This window comes from Polyodon spathula, chromosome 13 (genome assembly GCF_017654505.1).
Source record: "Polyodon spathula isolate WHYD16114869_AA chromosome 13, ASM1765450v1, whole genome shotgun sequence".
Taxonomy (NCBI): domain Eukaryota; kingdom Metazoa; phylum Chordata; class Actinopteri; order Acipenseriformes; family Polyodontidae; genus Polyodon; species Polyodon spathula.
Genome location: NC_054546.1, coordinates 33,385,451 through 33,408,281, shown reverse-complemented (window position 1 = coordinate 33,408,281; position 22,831 = coordinate 33,385,451). Strand labels below are relative to the sequence as shown.

At 41.1% G+C, this 22,831-nt stretch overlaps 1 protein-coding gene across 1 annotated transcript in view; it reads left to right on the top strand.

Annotated features, from left to right (window-relative positions):
• LOC121325256 (Golgi apparatus protein 1-like) overlaps window positions 1-21,605 on the top strand; it is a 46,152-nt gene extending 24,547 nt beyond the window's left edge. The window contains exons 6-26 of the mRNA XM_041267660.1: window positions 751-822; window positions 5,286-5,469; window positions 6,187-6,401; window positions 6,580-6,701; window positions 7,246-7,347; window positions 7,832-7,985; window positions 8,499-8,636; window positions 8,891-8,977; window positions 9,663-9,725; window positions 10,868-10,981; window positions 11,636-11,724; window positions 12,000-12,117; window positions 12,978-13,070; window positions 13,661-13,798; window positions 14,151-14,274; window positions 15,866-16,008; window positions 16,097-16,198; window positions 16,605-16,712; window positions 17,243-17,363; window positions 17,526-17,632; window positions 18,007-21,605. Coding sequence (XP_041123594.1) covers window positions 751-822; window positions 5,286-5,469; window positions 6,187-6,401; window positions 6,580-6,701; window positions 7,246-7,347; window positions 7,832-7,985; window positions 8,499-8,636; window positions 8,891-8,977; window positions 9,663-9,725; window positions 10,868-10,981; window positions 11,636-11,724; window positions 12,000-12,117; window positions 12,978-13,070; window positions 13,661-13,798; window positions 14,151-14,274; window positions 15,866-16,008; window positions 16,097-16,198; window positions 16,605-16,712; window positions 17,243-17,363; window positions 17,526-17,632; window positions 18,007-18,174 — 2,562 coding nt within the window. The 3' untranslated portion in view covers window positions 18,175-21,605. The remainder of the gene's footprint in view (window positions 1-750; window positions 823-5,285; window positions 5,470-6,186; window positions 6,402-6,579; window positions 6,702-7,245; window positions 7,348-7,831; window positions 7,986-8,498; window positions 8,637-8,890; window positions 8,978-9,662; window positions 9,726-10,867; window positions 10,982-11,635; window positions 11,725-11,999; window positions 12,118-12,977; window positions 13,071-13,660; window positions 13,799-14,150; window positions 14,275-15,865; window positions 16,009-16,096; window positions 16,199-16,604; window positions 16,713-17,242; window positions 17,364-17,525; window positions 17,633-18,006) is intronic.
• Window positions 21,606-22,831: the final 1,226 nt, after the last annotated feature.

The following is a 22,831-nucleotide window of genomic DNA, read 5'->3' as shown; positions in this document are numbered from 1 at the left end:
AGAGGACTACATGGATAAATTAAGGAAATTGACGACTCTGACTGTCCATGTGATGAGAGCTTGTGTTTTTTGTAAATCTGCTACCGCTGCCACTGCATGTTCATCTGCGTCTATCTCAAACCAGTTGTTTTGCCAACTTCATACGTACAATGTGATACAAACTGTCAAATTGAAGGGCACCCTCCTCTTTGACCCAATGTGGCTTTGGATGATGAAGAAAATATGTTTCACCATTCAGTTTCCTTTACATTACTTTGTACCAGTTGTGCAGTATACAGTTTAAAGGGTTGGCTAGTTTGGTTAGCTAGACATGGTTTTTAACTCTCTTGGCAAAGGATGAAGCAAACATGGAAGGAAACATTTAATATTCTAAAATTTGCTTAACTGTGGTGAGTTGTTTCCTGCTATTATATCTTGAAGAGATGTTAAGTAACTGCAGGATGGGGATCTTGCTCTGTGACTTGGGGTTGTATGTTAAATATGTTGGTAACCATGACGTTCACCTCTGACCTGATATGGCGCGCATATATATATATATATATATATATATATATATATATATATATATATATATATACACACACACACACACACACACACACACTACTGTTATTTTAAAATTAATTCAGCATCTGGACCTTACAATATGTAAGATGTCAGATATTATTATTATTATTATTATTTTTGTCAACAGGCCTGGAATCTCAAGTCTGCCTTTCTTTTTAATGTGTTTTGCTTTTTCTCTCTCAGACGCAGGCTGGCGAGGGCAGAATCTACAAATGTCTCTTCAACCACAAGTTTGAGGAATCCATGTCGGGGAAGGTCTGTGAATGAGATTATACCGGTACTCTATGCAATGAAATGCTATTCCACTAGTGGCGGGGGGGGGGTATTTAATTTTGGTTAAATAAAGAACCTCATTATCTAAAACGAAACAGGGATGAAAGATTTTGTTGTTTTTTTGTAAATATGGTTGTGATAAAAAGCATTAATGGATTGTAGCTAATAATTCCCATACGTCTTGCCTGTTCCTTGTACAGATCGCAAATGTGCAGTTTTCAAAGAAACATAACATCGCACATTTTAAAGATATCTGGTTCTACACTAGGCTAAAGGAATCTTTCTGCAGCTTTGCTTTCAAATGTTGCTCTTCCTTGGTAATTCCACTTGCAGGAATACATTGCTCCACCCCTTTAATGGTTTCTTGTTGTTCATCAACCAGCTGCTTCCTCTATTGACTAGCATGCTTTCACCCAGTTCCGTGATTTGACTCAAAAGACAGTGTGTGGGTGAAATAACCTATGAAGAGCAAACGTTAACAGATATACTTTGAGTGAGGCATTGAAACGATTTTTTTTCTTAACCTAATGTACAAAGAATGGCAATGTTGGGAAGATGTATACCCCAAAGCACTTTAAGATTTCTAAATCCCTACTTTACATTCCTGCGAAGTTAAAATGTCTGCCCCTGGTTGTGTTTTCTTTTTTGCTTATTTTAAGATTTGCAGAATTTATATTCCTGATAACTGTATCTAGTTTCCATTTCCTCTTTGTAAACAAACAGCCCATCCTTTTCAGTGTTCCTTTCATTCATGTACATGGTGGCCACTGGAATGATTGGCAGAGAACACCAGCTTATTTTATTCAGTCAGCATTTGCATTTAGTCAGTCTTGGTCTCTTTCAATAAAGCTCCAGTTTGAAGAAGCTGACTGTCTTGTTTAAGAATAAAATGAGCGACTAACCCTGTTGTGTTCTGAGCTGAATTGAACTGTACCACCATTTTACTTCAACTCATCAAGGAGAATGGCCTAACAAAATAGTGAGACTGAATTGTATCAAATAATGTAACATTAATGTTAGGACTGAAGATTCTTAAAAAAAAAAAACTCTGCTCTCGCCAAGATAAGCACCAACTAAGGCGTAGCTTCGCAGTAAACTAATGTGATCCATCTGCATCTCCATCCATTTGCGTTGTTTTCCATCTGATGATGTAGATATCCTTCTGTCTGGTGTTGATTGCTGAAGTGTAATTCTGACTCCAAGGATCAGCTCATTTTGCCTCCCCAGCACATTGGCACACACAACGGCTGCAATGCTGGCTGCAGGGATCAACCCAGTGCTGTCTCCCCAGTTCATCAAGATGACAACCGTCTGGATTGAGCGAAGTAGGGTGCATCTCTGGGGTCTTCAAGTGGGCACCTTCCATCCTTGGTGTTTCGTTGACTAGGCCACGACACCTCAAGAGGGCTCAACAGTGATTCTGTCGTCCCAGCATCACCCCACTCCTCCCCCCACTCAGCTCAGCCCAGCTTTCTTACCTGTACATCAGCGTTGCTTTCTTTCTATTGTGCTTGAGATCCCCATCCAGAATTTTTCTGTCGCAACCACAGCCAGTTGCTGCTCCTTTGTGCTGCCTCAGAGAAGTTCTTCACTGTGCGACGCAACTCTTGGCCACTGAACCTGACGTCTCTGAGAAACCGTGTTGTAGAGTGTGCCACAAATCCTCGACAACTCGCCTCCACTGGGTAAACTCTGACTCTCCATCCTCGCTGTTCCGCTTCAGCGGTTAGTTGAGCATACCGAAGTTTTTTTCTGTCATACGCCTCATCCACAGCATCTTCCCATGGCACTGTTAACTCTACCAGATGAACAAGGCGTGCTGATCCAGACCACAAGACAATGTCTGGTCGAAGGTTGGTGGTGGCAATCTCAGGTGGAAAAATAAGCCGTTGACCAACATCTGCCAGCAACTTCCAGTCTCTAGCAGCTTCCAGTTGTCCTGGGTGAGGCTTGGTTTTAACACCTTTTCTTAGTGGTTGCTGTCCTGGACGGAGGAATATTGTCTTTTGTGTGTAATGCTTTGATGGAACTGGTGGCAACTTATTGGTCAAGTTACGCTTGTCTTTTAATGCTAAGGCCAAACATCGCAGCACCTGGTCATGGCGCCAAGTAAACCATCCTTGGCTAAGACCCACCTTACATCCTGTCAAAATGTGCCTTAATGTTGCAGGTGATGAACACAAAGGACATGAGGGATCCTCACCCACCCAGGGGTTTAGGTTCTGTGGTGATGGGAGAACATCATATGCTGATCTGATGAGGAAACTGATCCTGCTCTGTTCCATTGTCCATAGGTCTTGCCAGCCGATCTTGCGTTGTTCCACGCTCTCCCATCTCATCCATTCTCCCTGCTTGGCCTGGGAAATGGCCTTTACGCACCTGATCCTTTCCTCCTGCTTTTGCACCTCATTGACTAACAGCTTCCTCTGTTGAGCCGGGGTTGCCTTGTGCCATGTAGGAGGAGCTGAACTGAGACCAAAACCTCCTTTTCCATGCTGAACTTGCCCCATAATATCTCCGATTCGAAAGGCAGCCTTAGCATCTTCCACAGCTTTCTTTGCTGTCCATTTTCTTCCAGTTTTCAACAGGTGCTGCCCCCCTTACGCATTTGTCACGTGAATCTACTAACGTCATTTCCAGTCGGACTTAGGCGCACTTAAACTCCTCGGTTAGAGTCGAGCTTGGTAGCTGCAGTATTCCTTTACCATAAAGTCCCACTCTGCTGAGGCAGCGTGGAACTCTCAGCCATTTCCTGATGTATGAACAGATTAAAGCTTCCAGCTTCTCAACTGTTAAGCAAACCTCGGTCACAGTCAGTGGCCACAGCAGTCTTGGCAGTAGACCAAACTGAAAGCACCAGAGTTTGTTTGCCTGGTAAAGCGCTGCTGTCTATGCTCTTCAACCCTTCCACTGCTTGTTGTCTAACTTCTGTCACACGAACTGTGTCCTTTTAGATCCCTGTCATACCATCTCCCTAGACTTTTCACTGGCTTCTCGGACACTGTTGGTATTGTAGAACCTTTTATCTACTACTTTGCCTTTTAATTACAGAGATGTTCCTTGATTTAGTGGGCTTGAATTGCATTCGTGCCCATTCAATGTTATTGGTTAATTTGCCCAATAACAGATTAGTGCAGGCTACGGTTGTAGTCATTGTTGTCATGTCATCCATGTATGCTCGAATTGGTGGTAGTCGCATTCCAGAAGCCAAGCGCTGGCCTCCCACTACCCATTTTGATGCCCTAATAATTACTTCCGTTGCCATGGTACAAGCCAGTGGAGAAATGGTACATCCTGCCATTATTCCAACTTCTAGGCATTGCCATGTAGTACTGAATTCTGAAGTTGAAAAACTAAATTGCAAATCTCCAAAGTAGGATTTCACTAAATTTGTTATTGTCATCGGTACGCTGAAAAAATCAAATGCTGCCCATGTGGCACTGAACCATATGCATTAGCCAAATCCAGGAATGTTACATGGAGCTCCTTCCTCTCCTTTTTTGCTGATTGAATTTGTTGCCAGATTACGCTGATGTGTTCTAAGCATCCTGGGAAACCTGGAATGCCTGCTTTTTGTACTGAAGTGTCAATGAAGCAGTTATTTTAATAGGTAGGTTGACAATCTCTGAGCAATAATGCTGAAGAAAATTTTGCCTTCTACGTCTTAATAGGGAAATAGGACAGGTTGGCTATTTCACTTTGCAGTTATACTGTGGGAAAATGGGGAATGGACTATTTTATTAAAACAAACGAAGTTATAAGGAGAGTATGTGTTAATACCAATTGTAATTACTTTTATTTTTCAAGAATTGTTTTGTGTAGTACAATCCCTGAAGTACAGAGTAATGTAGCCCAACACCACACAACGATGTCCAATGCAATGTTTGACAATTTTTTTGATATGCAGTGACCCCCGACACGTCTGCAGGGTTGTAACAAGTCACTGTATTGATAAATCATAATACATTATATTGTAATTGTGGTGTGGTATTGTGATACATTACTGGGTACTTCAGAGATTGCAGTCCACAAAACTATTCTTAAATGATAAAGAACATTTTAGAATTTGGTATGAACACATACACTGTCTTTTTTTGGTTTTTTAAATAAAATATTTTAACTGCTAGTGATTACACATCATACAAGATCGCCCTTCAGGACCATCCCATTATGAAAGTTATTGTATCATGATAGTAGTGCATCATTGCACACACACTGGGTGTTCAAATTGGTTTAGAAACGTTTTTCCACATCAGCAGTTCAAAACTGCATGCAAGTGCTTCACATAACTATGAAGAGTGACATTGAGGTTCTAGGGAAGCATAATATTGGTTTTCTTCCTCTATTTCTCTTAGATATATGGGGGAGGGCCTAGATGTATGGTGGCAACTATAGTTTTTTTCTTAAACTAATTTGCTGACGTTGCTTGCGGTTGTTCGTTGCAGTGTCGGGAGGCACTAACGACGCGTCAGAAGCTGATCGCTCAGGATTACAAAGTCAGCTACTCGCTGGCCAAAGCCTGCAAGGTGGACCTGCGGAAATATCGGTGCAATGTGGACAACCTCCCCCGTGCCCGTGAGGCTCGCCTTTCCTACCTGCTGCTGTGTCTGGAGTCTGCTGTGCACAGAGGTGGGGCTGTGTGTGGAATGCTGCTGGGAATTAAGCCCAGTATTCTTTGTTGAGGTCCTTCCTTAAAGCAGTAATAACCCAAGGGTTTGCAACTATCTATTGCTGTTCTTCTCTATACATTTTTGCACCACATTTTTTCAATTTTACACCTGCATTTAGTGTACAGTCTGAACAGTGGGTGAGAACTGACCTGAGATTTGCTTTTAAAATCATGCCTAGGATTCATTGATTGCAGCATAAATTCCCTGTCAAAAAGCAGTGTAATCTGGGCCCCCAAGTGGCTAACCTGGTAAAAGCATGGTCGCATGGTGTGCTAGGTGAGTCATACAGTCAGGAGAGCACAGATTCATGTCCTGGCGGTGCGAAGTCCCCAGAGGCATTGTCGTATTGGCTCTAACTATCCCATGGGATAGTGCCTGGTAAGCTTGAAAGGACACCTGCAGGGGCTGGCTTTTGTCCTTCAGAGGCCTGTATCTTGACGACCTCCGAGTTTCCTGGGTGTAAGAGGAAATTGGCTTGTTTGTGGGGGGTACACCCACTGACCATCAGTTCTTCTGAGCTGTTGTAGGGAATTGCTGCCGTGAGGGAATGATGTTCCAAATTGGGGAGAAAATCGGGGGTAAAATAACTGGTCATTTTGAATTTAAAAACTGAAGCAATGCAATGTATTTGAGTAGTGTGTGTCATCTGTGTGACGAGTGTGCTTGTTGTTTGCAGGCCGGGTGGTGAGTGGGGAGTGCCAGGGGGAGATGCTGGATTACCGGCGGATGCTGATGGAGGATTACTCGCTGAGCCCTGAGATCATGCTGAACTGCCGTGGGGAGATTGACCACCACTGCTCCGGGCTTCACCGCAAGGGACGCACCCTACACTGCCTCATGAGACTGGGGCGAGGAGAGAAGAACAGCCTAGGGGCCACCTGCCAGCAAGCAGTAAGGAATGAGAGTCTGGGGCACCCTTTGTCTTATACAGATCTATAGATGGCAGGCAGATCGGACAATTGGTGCCGATGGCAATTCTTTTAGCTTGACAGCCGTAGCGCAGGTAGTTTGAGGAAGCTGTTGAGTCGGTAATTTTACAGGTAGTGAAGATGCTTGTGTCCTGTTTCAGCTCCAGACTCTGATTCAGGAGACGGACCCTGGCTCTGATTACAGGATCGACAGGGCACTGAACGAGGCCTGTGAGTCTGTCATGCAGACAGCCTGCAAACACATCCGTACCGGGGACCCCATGTGAGTAGTGCTCCCTCCCTTGTCTCAGCCCCTCTGTGTGATCCTGGGAGTAGAAGCAGACAGCTGAGTCTTGTGAATTGAAGGTTAGAAAGTTGTTTGAGGGTGAGGAACATTTTGTAGTGTTAAGGTGTTTATCTTGGCTATTGCCTTGAAACATGCACACGTTATGGTAAGGGTGAAGATTTATTTTTTTTAAATTTGCATTTAATGGCTGGAACATAGTTTAAGTTACTGTAAAGTATATAAATAGCAGACATTAAGAATGTTTCCCAGAAGAAACTTACATATTTAACTTTGACTTCCTTCCTTCCTGCCTTCCTTTTGACCAGAACCACTGAATTGGAAAACCTTTTTTTCATTCACTAACTGGCATGAAAAAATAAGATTAAAAATAAAATATAAAATAATCCAATTGGAGAATAATACTAGATAAACTAACTTTTTTATTATTATTTATTATATTACTTTTTATTATTATTCCAGCATTGTTATTGTATTGTGGAAGACTCTATCCTAATTCCCTGTTTCTCCCTCTCCTGCCCAGGATCCTGTCCTGCCTGATGGAGCACCTATACACAGAGAAGATGGTAGAGGACTGTGAACATCGCCTGCTTGAGCTGCAGTACTTTATCTCTAGAGACTGGAAGTGAGTACAAGCCCCTTTCTTGGGCAGATATCCTGTACTGTGAATTTGTTCTTGTAATAATTCCACCTCCTGTTAATCTGAGCACACTGTGCAGTATACAATTTCCATATCCTTAGAGTGGTGGGTTCTCTTTTAATTTCTTAAATCTTCATACCTTTTAAGTAAAACACATTAACCATTTGGAATAGATTTGTTTTGAAAATTGTTTGTGACATTAAAATGTCCAACATTAATCTGGAAAGGTTTTGAAAAAATGTTGAAGATTTAAAAATGAGCGTTTCACTACACAAGTACAATTGTATAAACACTAAGGCTAGAACATTAAGTCACTAAAATATGCAAAATTCTAAAAGATTGGCTGTTAAGAACTGCCATTGTAATTGTAATGTTTTATGCATTGTTGTACCCATATGAAGTTAAGGCTCACTGCTTGATGCACAAGGTGGTAAACTGTGATGGATAACGTGGTCCTATCCTGTCCTAGGCTGGACCCCATCCTGTACCGCAAGTGCCAGGGTGATGCTGTCCGTCTGTGCCACACTCATGGCTGGAACGAGACAAGCGAGATCATGCCACCAGGGGCCGTGTTCTCCTGCCTGTACCGCCATGCCTACCGCACTGAGGAGCAGGGCCGCAGGGTAAGAGAAGCTGAGGGTCACTGTGCTGTGTGTGTGGGGAATGGGATACTAGGTGGTTTTCGTAGTGGCATTTGTTGAGCCCATTCCATTGCTGTTGCCATGGTATCATTTTTGGCTTGCGTTTGGATTTCCTTTGTTACTACTGGCCAGGCCTCTTGTTCCCTCTTATTTGCAGTGATCAGCTGAGCCTTTATTCAGTTCTGCACTGCATTTTGTTATTTTCATCACAAATCTGCCCCAAGCTCCTCTGACATTGACCAACTCTGGCTGTCTGGCTATGAAAGCACTGATTGATTGAACTTTGCAAACTGCTTGTTGATACTGAGTAATTTGGCTAACACTTTTTTTTTTTTTTTTCCAGTAAACAAAAAACTATTTTTAGTATAATGTCGTGCAAGAAATTAAAGTATCACATTTAGCAGTGTGGCGTATGAACCAAGGAGATCGTGTACATTAGTGTTGTGTTACTAAATTATCTGCTGTGCCCACCCCATGCTTCCTTTTTTGTCCCAGCTGTCCCGGGACTGCAAGGCTGAGGTGCAGAGGATCCTGCACCAGCGTGCTCTGGATGTGAAGCTGGACCCCATGCTGCAGGAGCGCTGTATGACTGACCTGGGCAAGTGGTGTAGCGAGAAAACCGAGTCAGGCCAGGTAAACACAAGCACTGCTCAGTAATGGAGAGTCCGGCTTCTGTAAAACTGGCAATGAAGGATATGGGTTGGGGTGGAAATGGACCTGTGGGCTACAGGAAACTTGGCATGCTGTGCTGTTCTACAGATTCAATGCAGTCCCAACAGACTATACATACAATTGTTGTGCTTATAAATGTATTTGCAGGGGTCTTTTTGAAGTCTAACCCCATGCTGTTTATTTCATGTGTTTCGGTTGCTGTCACTGTTGTGTAGGAGCTGGAGTGTCTTCAGGATCACCTGGAGGATCTGATCAGTGATTGCAGAGATGTCGTGGGCAACCTCACTGAGCTGGAGTCTGAGGTGAGGTGGGACTCTGTTAAAACACTTAGGATTTGTACCCAGCTGCAGTATTACTATTAAGGGGGGGGGGGGGGGGGGGGGGGGGGTGTGGGGGGGGGGGGGGGGGGGGGGGGGGGGGGGGGGGGGGGGGGGTATTCTTCTGAACTTTAAATTTTGGCACACTGATCTGTTGGAGCCCATTTCTTCTCCTCATTGGGGAGGTCCAGAACAGTATTACAAGATTGTCTTAATGAATAGACGGCTGTATGGCTGATGTTCTAAGTTCTAAGTATCTGTGCATAATAAGACACAAATATGTAGAGTTGAGTTTTCAGTAACAGGTTCCACTAATCTGTTTCACAAATGATGAAATAAATGATATGAAAGTAGCAGATATATTTCTGGTATTTTTCTAAAACTGATCCTATAAAACAATGCTGTTTTTAAGAAGAAAAAAAATCTAGTTTTATTTTAAGACCCTTAAATTGTACAATTGATTTGCACATTTTTACATACAATGTCATTTAATGTCCAGTATATTGGATGCAGTACAAAAGGTTGAAACCATCTCCTAAAAAGCCAAAAAACTGAATAAAAGCAATTTGATAATTAGTTCCTGTAGCACTGCAGTAAAAATATTGTGCTTCTAGTACTCCTAATAGTTTGTGGTGTGCAGTGCTCCAATACTCTCCTTTCCTCCCTGCAGGACATTCAGATTGAAGCTCTGTTGATGAGAGCCTGTGAGCCAGTGATCCAGGCCTACTGTCATGTGAGTTAACTATTTTTTATGTGTTTTTCATGTAGAAAAAACAGAAAACCTTAAAGCTTCAAACACTTAATCATAAAGTCATATTGGCACAGGTTGGAATGTATTGCCTTGTATGATGTTAGGTAGCGAATGTGTGTGTGTGGTATTGATTCAGACTACAGAAAGTTTTGCATCACCCTAAAGAATTAACACATTTTCTTCACACTCGAATGAAACGTGCAGTAATAATGTTACGTTAACATATTGAATTGCATACCGCTTTGTAGTTTTCTATATACTTAATGAAAAACTGACAAATTGAGAAATGTGATATTTCAAAATACTAACATTTAAAATACTGTACTACTATTATTGCTTGTGGTAGAATTTTTTTTAGTTTCTTTGATTTGCATGAAAACTATTGTGACAAAGTGCCCGCCCCTGTGTATATTATTTGTTATGTTGTGTGTTTAATGTTGGTGTATAGTCATTGGTACACAGGATATAAACGGGTCTGTGTAACACGGGTGTTTAAAATGTATATTTGTATTTAGGCACGAGGATTGCACAGCACTTCACGTGCAAGTAAAATGTAGTAATATGTGAGCACGGGGAATTGCACTTTATTAATTCACGTGCAGTTGTACCGAGACTCCAACTGAATGATTGATTAGCAATTGAGTCTTGGTACAGCTGCATAAAAACATCATGTTTTCACCCAGTCGCGGTTGGGTGTTCGGTGAGTGGAGAACGGGATAGGAGACGGAGGTAGTAATTGTGATAATAGTAAAATATCTGCTCACCGTATTTGTTTAGTATTAGTCCGTTTTTGTTTGTCTTTATTTTGGCATAGTGTCGTGTCCTGTTTTCTGTTTGTTTTAAACCCTTTTATTTTGCAATAAACCGGCGCAAGCAACGCCATCATCATTTCACATCATCTGTCTTTGTGTTCATTCCTTTTCCTGGTTCTGACGCCGCCCACTTCGGCCGTCTTTGTGACAACTATAAATTATGTTCATATCCTAAAATTCTATGTGATGCAAAACTTTTGGCCATAGCTGTACAATCGGGTGCTGTGTCACAGAAAAGCGAGCAGTTTGATTAATGGTGCAAGTTGACAGATACATTTGAAAGCCGTCATCGTTTCCCTCCTTGTCCCTCAGGAGGTGGCTGATAACCAGATCGACACAGGAGACTTGATGGAGTGCTTGATCCAGAGCAAGCACCAGAAGGAAATGAATGAGAAGTGCATGGTCGGGGTCACCCACTTCCAGCTGGTAAGAGTCCCATCATATGAGAGGACAGCAAACTGGTAACACGAGCATCTGTCATTGGTTAAGGTTCTCCACCTGCTAGAGACTAGAGGTCTGACTATCTCAGCTGGTACCTGAAAAATTCCTAACATAGCCATTAACACACCAATCCCTCCTTGTGCTACATTACTGTACACTGCATATCCACATACAAGTGATATGCCGAACACAAAACTCCTATATGTTCCTGTAAGTAGAAGGTGGTGACCTGTTTGTCATGATAGAATGAATCATTTAGGTCATACCGAATAACATGTATTTGCACTGTAAATATTTTGGTAGAGCATATAGTTACGATTGCTATCTGATAGGGTTCAACGCTCCCAGTTGTGTAGTCAGAAAGTATTGGAACAACAAACCAATTTTTTTCCTTATGGCCACATTTAAAACAAAAAAAGAATACATTGTATATAGAACAAATGTATTTGAAAATATTTTATAGTATTTAAAGTGCCAGTGCTACTTCATTCCTTCTCCACTTGAGGCACATGGTGCCGAGAAATAAACCAAGGGGTCCCCAATTCACGTGTGCCTTTATACTATGCTATCCTGTGTTGATGTGTCTGAGGATGCTTGTTCATAATCAATGGTCACTTAGCCTCTCCTTTCTCTCTGCAGGTCCAGATGAAGGATTTCCGGTTCTCCTACAAGTTCAAGATGGCTTGTAAGGAAGATGTACTGAAGCTCTGTCCCAATATTAAAAAGAAGTACGTTGGGGATGGGTTCTGCTGTGCAATTTCAATTAATTAATGAAGCATGTGATAAGCAGTGTTGTCACCTCCAGATTTTACGGAGTGTGAAAGTTCAACTGCAGAGGGGAGTAGTGAAGAAAACCTATTAAAGGTTAGGAAATAGATATACCCCTTTGAGTACACATCTTAAGGTCTCTGCTTAACCTGCAATGTCCTTGGTGCTAGTGTTTGTCAGCAGCCCCAGACTGTGGCACTGTGTGTATAGTGACTGTCCTGTTCCTCCTTGGCAGGGTTGACGTTGTGATATGTCTGAGCACCACAGTGAGGAACGACACTCTGCAGGAAGTCAAGGATCAGCGTGTCTCAGTCAAGTGCCGCAAGCAGCTGAGAGTGGAGGAGCTGGAGATGGTGAGTGACTCTCTCTCGCACAGTAGACTCCATAGCCAGACTGCTGATCAATACACAGAACTACAGGACGATTTTAGAAACCAGGCCAGCATGAAATGGCAGCAAAAGAATGATTGTACAAGAACATGGCATCAAGGGGTGCCACCAACACCCTGAATGGCTGGGATGGTTACTTTTCATAAAGTCCTTGTTTTGTATCTCCTGGGAAAAAAATATTTCATAATAGGGTGATAAACACCTCTGCAGCGTAGCTTGATATTTTGTTGAAATGTAATGTGCAGCATGCTGTAACTGCTTATCCATGAGCTGCTTCTGACTGCAGCTTGAGTCTTCATTTTTAATGACTTGGTCATAGGATGCATGTCGTGTCCAAGTTAATCTTTTTAAGCTCGCATTTAAAACTGCAATGGTTACCTTAAAGTATTCCCCATCAGCCTAGTAATATGTACTCCTTATAAATGCACTTTTTTAAAAATCAAATAATCCACTTAAATATTTAAACTTCTTAATTTTATTATAAATACTATGTTTTATGTTTCAAATCCACATTCTATTGAAATGCAGTCAACTGTAAAAATGTATCCAGTGGTACTTCCAAACAAAAAATCTCTGGAATAAACCTTCCAGTAGTTACTTACCTGACCTCTCACTAGAGATACAGGTGAAATATATATTTGTTTCTAAATACAGTAAGCTTTTAAACACATCCTGTATTCGAATAGTACTCCATAGTAAATGTTTAAAAATATAGCACGTTCTCTGTTTATATTGCATGATGCCGCTGTGGCACATAGAACAGGTATGGGAGTCGACTCTAGCGGTCCCATATTTAACACAATCTAATGTCTTTTCCTTCGCAGTCTGAAGATATCCGTCTGGAATCGGAGCTGTTTGACTCCTGCAAGCAGGACATCGGGAAGTACTGCCAGAATGTGCCTTACGGGAACGCTCAGGTATATACAGAGACTGGCAGACAGGACTGTGAATACTTTTAAAGTGTAGATTTTGCACCATTTCCCAGTTGTTAAATGTTTTATTATAAATCACCTATAGAAAACCAGTTAAGGATTTGCTAAAATTCCAGTTCATCTTATGGGTACATACGTCAACCTGGCACAGTTCTAAAGTGAAACTAAGCTGCAGCACTTTTTATGTTCAACAGTTCCTGCAAATGACCATATTTATTTATTTATTTATTTTTAAATACGTTAATGCATCTCAATGTAGAGTTTCTGTTACTATAGGACATCATTTTCCATAGTTTGAGCAGCTCAAACTGAAAAAGATGACATTTCTTAGACACTAAAATACAATGTATTAACTTACAGAATTGTTCCTAAACCATTGTCAAAAATATGCAAGTCAAAAACAGATGTATAACCTGTTCTACAGGAATTGTCATGATGATCTTAAATATCCAGTCTAAATATGTGTTCATCCATCCTAGTGTTAAACCAGTTTTTTTCATGCGTTTAATGATTAGTAGCTGAAAGTAACACCACTAGTTTTCACTATGTGCTTTTTCCCTCTGTCTCCACCCCAGGTGATTGAGTGTCTGAAGGAGAATAAGAAGCAGCTGACCCAGCGCTGTCACCAGAGAGTCTTCAAGCTGCAGGAGACTGAGATGGTGGACCCTGAGCTGGACTATACCCTCATGAGAGTGTGCAAGCAGATGATCAAGGTAAATGGGTGTGGGAGGGTGCATACAGTATGTAGGAAAACAGAAACATAACCCAAAGAAGAATTCAGCTACTTCATTAGCCAGTCCCAAGGATATGTCCTTTTAACCCTTTAAGTCTTGAATTTATATTTTTTGAGCTGAACAATGCAAAATTAAGTTCTGCAATTCAAAAAGGAACCCTTTTTGAGTGTACCTGATAACAACATATTTTGGTAAATGAGAATGCTAAGCAGTGCCAAGGTGAGAAAGGGTTAAGAGCTTCATGGAAATGTATAAATGCAATGCAACGGAGTGTCTCATTTGAGCAAAGTATTTGGGAAGTTGAAGATTGACGGTACTGTGTGTGTTGCAGCGGTTCTGTGGTGATGCCGACACGAAGAACATGCTCCAGTGTTTGAAACAGAACAAGAACAGCGAGCTCATGGACCCCAAATGCAAACAGATGATCACCAAGCGGCAGATCACCCAGAACACAGGTGATGTGAACACCCTTCAGTGATTCAGTCATTGAAGGACAAGCAGAGCCATACAAAAAATATCCCACCTAGGAGGTGGTGGGAGTACAGTAGCTTACTAAATATTAGGGCTGCAACGAAGGGTCGGAACACATTACCAAAAGGAAGGTTCGAACCTTCTGTGGTACTAATTTGCATAATGTACTGATGACGTCACCATAGGTACTTATATTTGATTGAAAATCCTATTACTTTACAGGTAATCCATATAAATAGAATAAAACATTGACAGTAGTTTAAAAATGTTATGTAGAACCGTAATCAAGTTTTTATAATTTTTAAATACATGTTTATGTACATGTAATTGATGCTGCTTGCAACGTATACAGTAAGTTTGCATTGCAGCAGCCCTTTATAGCCAAGTAAAAATGCTGCAACGGATTTGGCAAAACAAAGCTTTATTTAACAGTCACCATTCTAAGCAGGTTATCAGTCAGTCACATTTGACTACTACCAAAAACAGAAATATGAACTTTCGCTTGTCAAGTGACCCCGCATATTGGTTGTGCCTCTGATACATCAACAGTCACTTGCACAGTTTTCATTAAATTTTTTTATTTTTTTTGGTCGTCTGGGCATTTAACAAAAAAATCCCAAACAGCAGAGGGTGAAACATTTCTTTCAATACAGCTTGCACTATATAGTGCTTTGCTGTCGAGATGGTGAATGAAGAAATTAAAGTTCTGCCTCTGGGTAGCGCGCGCTGGAGGGGGAGGGGCGAACGGTGCTCAGTTTTTGAAATTAGAGTTGTGTTGGCGTATGTTTTCAGACACCTTCTAGCATAGCATTTTTCTTACACTGTCTTGTACGCTAGGTATTCAGTACATGTTTTACTGAAGCACTACAACCGCTACAGGTACCCCTCCTCCAAGTGCTTGTGCATAATATACCCTGCTCCAATGCACGGCAGTGGTGCCATAGAGTTGCTACGTATAGCGATTTTGGTATTGGATTTTAGTACAACTTTTGTTTTAAGTAATATGCATCATAAAAATCAAAAAAATGCATGTGTGACTGTGATTTTATAGTATTCGCACATTGTCAAACTGTTTCTGTTAACAGAAAAAAAAAAAAAAAAAAAAAAAAGCACAGTGCATGAATACCCCGATGAACCTTTGAAGGTTTAGAACCAACATTGAATTCCTGGCTAGTGAATGAACCTTTGAACACAGCCCTACTAAATATAAACTTCAGTAGTTTTCAGCTCATTTAAACCTGTTTTAAAATACAATTTTGAATGTAGCTTAATACTAGAGAGTGGTCCTTTCAGTCTTAAACCTTTAATGGGATATAGTACTGTGGCCCAAGAAACATTTATTAGACAGAGTATAGATATGATCAAACTGAATAAACAATTCAATATCCCCATTGCATTTCATCCAGGCATATTTACTGTTGGGTTAAATAAATTAATGAGGAACATGTTTCTAATATTTCCGTGAGTATGCATCATCTGACGCAACATCTAAACCTCTACGCCTGTCATATTTTTTTTTTCCATGTGGAGCTGCTTTATATTTAAATATTCCTCCTCCCTCTGTCTCTACTACAGATTACCGTTTGAACCCCGTGCTGCGCAAGGCCTGCAAGGCAGATATCCCCAAATTCTGCCAGAACATCCTGAACAAGGCAACCGACGGCAGCGAGCTGGAGGGACAGGTCATCTCCTGTCTGAAGCTTAAGTATGCAGACCAGGTAAGAGCCCGGGACCTTGGTTTTATGGATGTGTGTGGACTGGACTGTAGAGCTGAGAACAGGGTGTGAACCTCTGTCTTCTCTCCAGCGCCTCTCCCCAGACTGCGAAGACCAAATCAGAGTGATTCTTCAGGAGTCTGCCCTAGACTACAGACTGGACCCCCAGCTGCACATGCACTGCATGGAGGAGGTAAGCAGTTCCAGTCCCATTGGACCAGCCAATAAAAGTTGTTGTACCTTAAATCCCCAGCAAAGGGGATATCGTGGAGGTGGTTGCACCTCCGTAAGCGCTTGTCACATTTTTCCATGCATCTAGCGAACCACTTAGCCATTCATTGTAAAACTTGGTATCCAGATTCAGTTAGCATACGTATCAGATTCTGGGGAAATATGAAGCAGTCTGTCACACCTTTGCATACATCCTGGTGTAGTTTATCCAATTGTTATACATTGAGTTGCTATTTTTGATTCTATACTATTCGGTACATACTGTTGTATGTTATACTCATAGCTCTAATTCTAAATTTATAGCCATGACGGGGGGGATGTATGTTTTGATCCTGATTGCCCCTGTGTCTGTTTCACACTCTCTCCAGATCACCAGTCTGTGTGCTGAGGAAGCTGCTGCCCAGGAACAGACTGGCCAGGTGGAGGAGTGTCTCAAAGTCAACCTGCTCAAGATAAAACAGGACACCTGCAAGAAGGTACAAATCTTACTCTACACTTGACCTCAATTTTTGTGGTTAAAGGTGCCCTATTGGATGCAGGGATTTCTGTCATTGCAGTGTTGTATTATTATCATTCAATAATACAACAATGATATTGTTTTAAAGCACATTTGCCACATCAAGGACAAATTCTGCTAATTAGCTGTATTATGAAGCAAACCTACAATTGCACACCATTTATAATTATGAACTATGCACTAATGCTGGGGTAGATGACTAGCACTGTAGTGTAATTACATTACAGGTTAAATTTGTATGCAGACAATTTTCAAACTATGTCCTTAATTATTAAATTGTACCCTGAAACCTGGAGGTGAGGTGTCATTTTGGCCTTACTCTTTGTTAATGGTAACTGTGTATAGATTTTAGTACTGGAAGAATTAGTGTTCAATAGGTATGTTTTGTAATGAAGTTCTATGTATGGCCATTATTGATGTGGCTTTCCCCTTAAAACTCCAGTTGAATTGTTTGTACTGACCCTGTGTTGAAATACTTGTCCCATGTAGGAGGTGCTGAACATCCTGAAGGAGAGCAAAGCAGACATTTTTGTGGATCCTGTTCTCCACACAGCCTGTGCCCTGGACATCAAACATCACTGTGCTGCCATCCCACCAGGCAGGGGGCGACGTAAGTGTCTCAAACGAGGGAGGGGAGGGGAATGTGAATTGCATTAGGTAGGCCTCTGTTTGGAACATCAAGCTGTGGCAAGAAGTGTCAGCATTGAGTCCAACACTGGGGTGAGTAAGATTGGAGTACAGATGATTTGAATGCTCCCCTTCCTCCTCACAGAAATGTCCTGTCTGATGGAGGCCTTGGAAGACAAGCGGGTCAGACTTCAGCCAGAGTGTAAAAAGAGACTGCAAGATCGCATTGAGATGTGGAGCTATGCAGCTAAGGTGGGTTCTGTGACACTTTTTTGCATTTTTATTTCACTCTTAACAAAGGTGATAAAAGCATCCCCTTTGCCTCATTATCCAGTAATGGTCCGGAGGGCTTTGCAGAGCTACTTGCAATATAGCACCTTGTTGCAGCCTGTGGAATGGGGCAATAAGACGGACCGTTTCTATTTATAAGGGTTTTTATCTCAGTAACCAAAAATATTAGCATTTGCTGTAAATTCCTTGGAAATATTTTCTATTTTAAACCTGGCTGGGTTTTCACTTTTACATTACTTGGCATTGGAACAAAGTTATATCCTATACAGGAATATGGAGAGGGCCGTTACTGTTCATATGATTCTCATAGTTTTATTTGTTCCTCCTCACTTCAGGTGGCGCCAGCGGAAGGCTTCTCCGATCTGGCCATGCAGGTGATGATTTCTCCCTCGAAGAACTACATCTTGTTGATGATTGCGCTGTGTGTGTCCATCCTGTTTGTGGTGGGGCTTCTGTGTGGCCGTCTAACCAAACGGTTGACACAGGAACAAAAGGATAGGTAGAGGGGGGAGCCAGCCCATCCACCCACTCTCTTCCCACCTTCCCCCACCTTGTACAGCCCAGCCCTGTGGAACACAACACAACGCAACGCAGCTAAACTCCACCACCAGTGCCATTTGCTGCCAGCTGGGACCCCCTCCTCCCTATCGGACCCCGCTAGACAGGCAGCACCTCGCGTGCCCTCTAGAGGACCTGTTTTAGTGACCTGTAGCCTCATTTCTCCATTGTGTATATCTGAATCGCTGCCACCTTTCAATCGGATGGACTTTGACTTGATGGCTCAAGCAGATTTTGTTGTAAAAATCAGACTTTGTCTTTTTGTTTTGCAAATAGGTTTTGCTTTGTACCTTTCTTTTCTTGCCAAATAAATATAATTTTTTTTCTGCACCAGGTGGCGCTAATGTACATTGGCATCTAACCTTCTCTGCCACCTGTTGGGTCAATGTTGAATTTTTATTTTCTTGTTTTGATTTACCAACAGAAGGTGTGGGATTAGGGGGGATTAAAGTGGGGGCAAGAATAGAAGTCTTGTTTTGCTGGCTTTAAGGTTTATTGGCTATTATTGGGTTTTTTTGTACAAGGAAGGACTGCCTGCTTTGGAAATATGATTGTTTTCTGAGCCATGGAGGAGGGAAAGTGTTGTGGAGAAATGTAAAATAGCCCTGCTTTGTTTTAATAGTGAGACACAACCAATTGTTCAGAACACTCCCAAGGCGGCAATAGCTGGTTTCAACACTCCCAAGATTCTCAGTTATAGACTTTCCGTCCTGTACAAAGTAAAATTTCTCACCCCATCCGACAACTAGAAGTGCAAACCTGAACCTAGGCTCAGTTTTTTGTTTTTTTTTGTTTTTGCTTTTCAGTTGATTCCACTGGGAAATTGAGAGGAGTTATTTTCAGCAAAGTAAACAATTATCCTAATTGGAATAAAACTTATTGCCTTATTTTCACCTTTGGGTATCCTCTGCTATATGTACCTCGTTTTAGCTCAGAGGTCCAAGACAGCACTTCGGCATCAGTACTGGTGCCAAGTAGTGCCGCCTTATTTTGGTCTAAAGCAGTTTTGTGTTAGTTGGGTATTGGGTTGTAGAGCTCAGAGAAGCTTAATGTATCCAAAGCTTTTAAAATAAGTAAAGGATTGATTGATTGGCGCTTGGCAAGCACGTTTATATGGAACATTTTACTGTGTCAACTGAAGTGCCACTTGTCCAACTTATTTTTTATTTTTTTGTGCTGCTGACAGTCTGGTACAAATGACCGTTTGCCCTAAAAATTGGTACGAGAGAAAAAGACAAAGACTGTACTCTGTTGATAATGAGTGTTGAAAAACTGGTCTGTCTGGGGATCTCTGTTGTGTATTTCAATTTGTTTCTTCCCATGCGTGGATGCAGTACACGCTGTGTGTGTCTCTGGTTCATTTTTAAAGTTCAAAAGAATACAGGAATTGAATTTGAATAAACAACTTGAGCTGTATCAACAGACACACGTGTAATAAAATGGTATTCAAATTTTGAATAAAATGTCACTGTAGCAGACACGCACACATTTTGGCTTTAAGACTTCTTGGTGTTCTTGCCTGCTTAATTATGACTATCTGAATTTAAGCCCTGGGCCATTCATACATATGTTCGTTCTAAAGCAGCACCAGGTAGATGGTCTGTCTGAGACTTGGAGTGCTGCAGATCCTATGTATTGTCCAACAAGTCGTCTTGACTCGGTCACTTCTGAACGATTTCTGGGGTTGTATGGATTAATTTTAGAATCAACTGATTCTTTTTCAAGAAGCATATATATATATATATATATATATATATATATATATATATATATATATATATATATATATATATATATATATATATATATATATATATATATATATATATATTGCTAAACAGATGTGGGTTTTTTGTTTCCCTAGCATGCATTTTGAAGGTCAGAAGTTTTGAATGTTGAATTATTTTTTGATCTGAAGATATCTGACTTGGTAAAAGGGGTAGGTTGGTGGTGATGGTGGTGGTGTTTTATTTATTTTTCTACTGGTTTGCAAGTGCTTGAGAGGTGTAAGTGAGGTGGCAGGGTAGCACAATGAAAGGGGAGGTGGAGCAGGGTGGGAGAGTTGACAATGAGCTGCAGCAATAATGCTGAAATAACAGTACTCAATCTTTGGTTGGGCGGTGGTGCATGCTTTAGGTGTTTCTAATGATAGACTAGGAAGGGAGACTAACTGAAGAGGAACCGAAGACACTGCTATGTCTGCCTGATGTGTGGTATGAAAGTTTTAAATCAAGATTTTTTTTTATTTTTTTTTTGGATAAATATGATTTTGTACATATGTCAACCAGAATTAATGGTGCCCTTGGTGAATTTACAAGGTAGCTTGTGTAGTAAGAGGTACTGAATTGAACTGGGGTCCTAGAAACATATATATTCCCTCTCCTTTTTATTACTGTTTTTTTCTTCCTCTTTCATCCATTGTCTGCATGTTGAGATTAAGTTATTATCGATGGGTTCAAATTTTTAAGCTTATTTATTTGTCATTACACTTGAGCTTGGTAGTCCATCTGGATTCCCTGTGTTCTCTGGTCTCAGTTTCTCAAAGCGCACAGGGTTTCAAACCTCTTTACCCATAAACAGCCAAGTTGCAGGTTAGCTGCTCGTAATGAATTGCAGACAGAGCTGGCCTTCTAATGCCTCTACAAAGTGGCCTCCACAAAAGCCCTTAGGAACCAACTGCAGACTACTGTTTTGGGGGGGGGGGGGGTCGGCTAGATTAGTTGTGAAAGGATGCGAAAGAAAAAAAGGCTTGTGGAAAGGGTTTTCTGGCCTCTCATTCGGACAGCATTCTCCACAAGTCCTTTTACTGTATTGCTGATGGTTTCCCAGACTTCAGTGGGAACCAGTTACTCTTTTCTATTCCTATTCGCTTCAGATACAGGTGAACAGACCCCATCTAATTCTCCCATAGTTAGTGCAGTATAGAAAGTCTGGGGAAAATGGCCAGAAAAAGGGCCTTGAGTTGTGATTTACAAGGTGGTTTTTAAAACACTGGTTATCATAAATAACTTTTGTTGTAAACAAAGTGCTTCAGATGGAGCATGTCTCTGTGCATTAACACCCCCCTCCCAAGTCTGGATAACTCCATTATACAGACCCCTCCTCTCCCAAGTGTACAGACAGCATTAAATATCATTCACCATTCTACAGATCAGTAGTTACTGTTTTTGTCGGTTTAAAGTGAGATTTACTCAAAATAAATAATGTTTTTGTAATATCTTTCTTTTTGTGTATAAAGTCATGAATGTACTATTCTGTTCTAACTGATTGCCATGTAATATTGAGATGTTACAGATAAATAACATCATGTGCATTGTTTTCGTTCTGTACAGATGAAATGGGACAATTTATTAATAAAACGGTCTGCAGGTTTTTATATCTTGGCTTTGCTGGAGTTCTGGTTCCCCCACATTCATTTCAAACCTGTTATTTTCTTACTACAATCAAGTCTCTTTCACAGAATGAACTACATATGCAGTTGCACTGATATAGGGTAATCTAAAAAAATATTCACTTTTTTTACTAGGTGCAGCACTTTTTAATCGCTGACAGTAAAATACAATTCTATCAAACCTACTTCAGTGAAATTAATCTCTGAATTGACATTTGTGGGGGGGGGGGGGGGGGGGTCTTTATTCACCACCTGACTATTTAATGGGATATGTTTTCAGAAAGGCCTAGTTCAGAAAAGATCATAAACATCAGATGTATTTCACACTGCTGGGTGTTTCTCTCCCTTGGTGGTCAACACAAAGGTTTGACTGTGTGGGGAAATAGAGCTCCTACTGAGAGGGGCTTTAGCTCTGGAATACTTGAATATAGGCTAATATTGAAAATTTTCAAACCAACATTACAAAATTGTATTTAGTCTTTTTTGTCTAGACAGTATTAGTATTCAAACACACTGCATTTACTGCCACCTGAAATAAACAAATACTGCTCGTATCGGCAACATCGGCTGGTATCGGAAAATTATAACTTCAGTATCAAAGTAGATTACCCTAAATATATATAAAATTGTAAGTGAGATGGACTGACAGGTTGCTCAGTATAGCCCTTGGGTTCTTATCTAAAAGGTGTCCTAATTAAGTGTCATCACACAAACTCCAAATTGTGAAATTTTTCCTGCTATATCCCTCCATGTTTTTCCCCAGCAATAACGTCAATACTAAAATATTCCAATGAAACTGCCTTTAACCGATTAGACTCAGTATTTTAGGATCCTTACACAGCATACCTATTTGGAGTGGGTCAGATTGTCCCCAAGCGCTTATTGTATTAACTTGCTAACTCAGTGTGTTAATATAAACAGGAAGTCTTCTCGAAACAGCAGATCCACAATTCGAATAGCGTAGCTGAAACTCCTGTATTTAAAATGAGTGCCCTCTTACTGTATTGTTCCCAGAAGGGCCTGTGACTGTGTGTGCAACCTTGACCTTTTCTTGTGCCCTTGAAAAGGTCCGTTCGGGTTCTTCTTGTACTCGGAATAACACCGAGAATCTAATATAAATCCAAAATTCAGCACCCTGTACCACTCTTAAAATCTCAGTTTTGCTTACATGTCTGGATCGTCCTTAACTTATCAATTGAGTGTAAATTAAT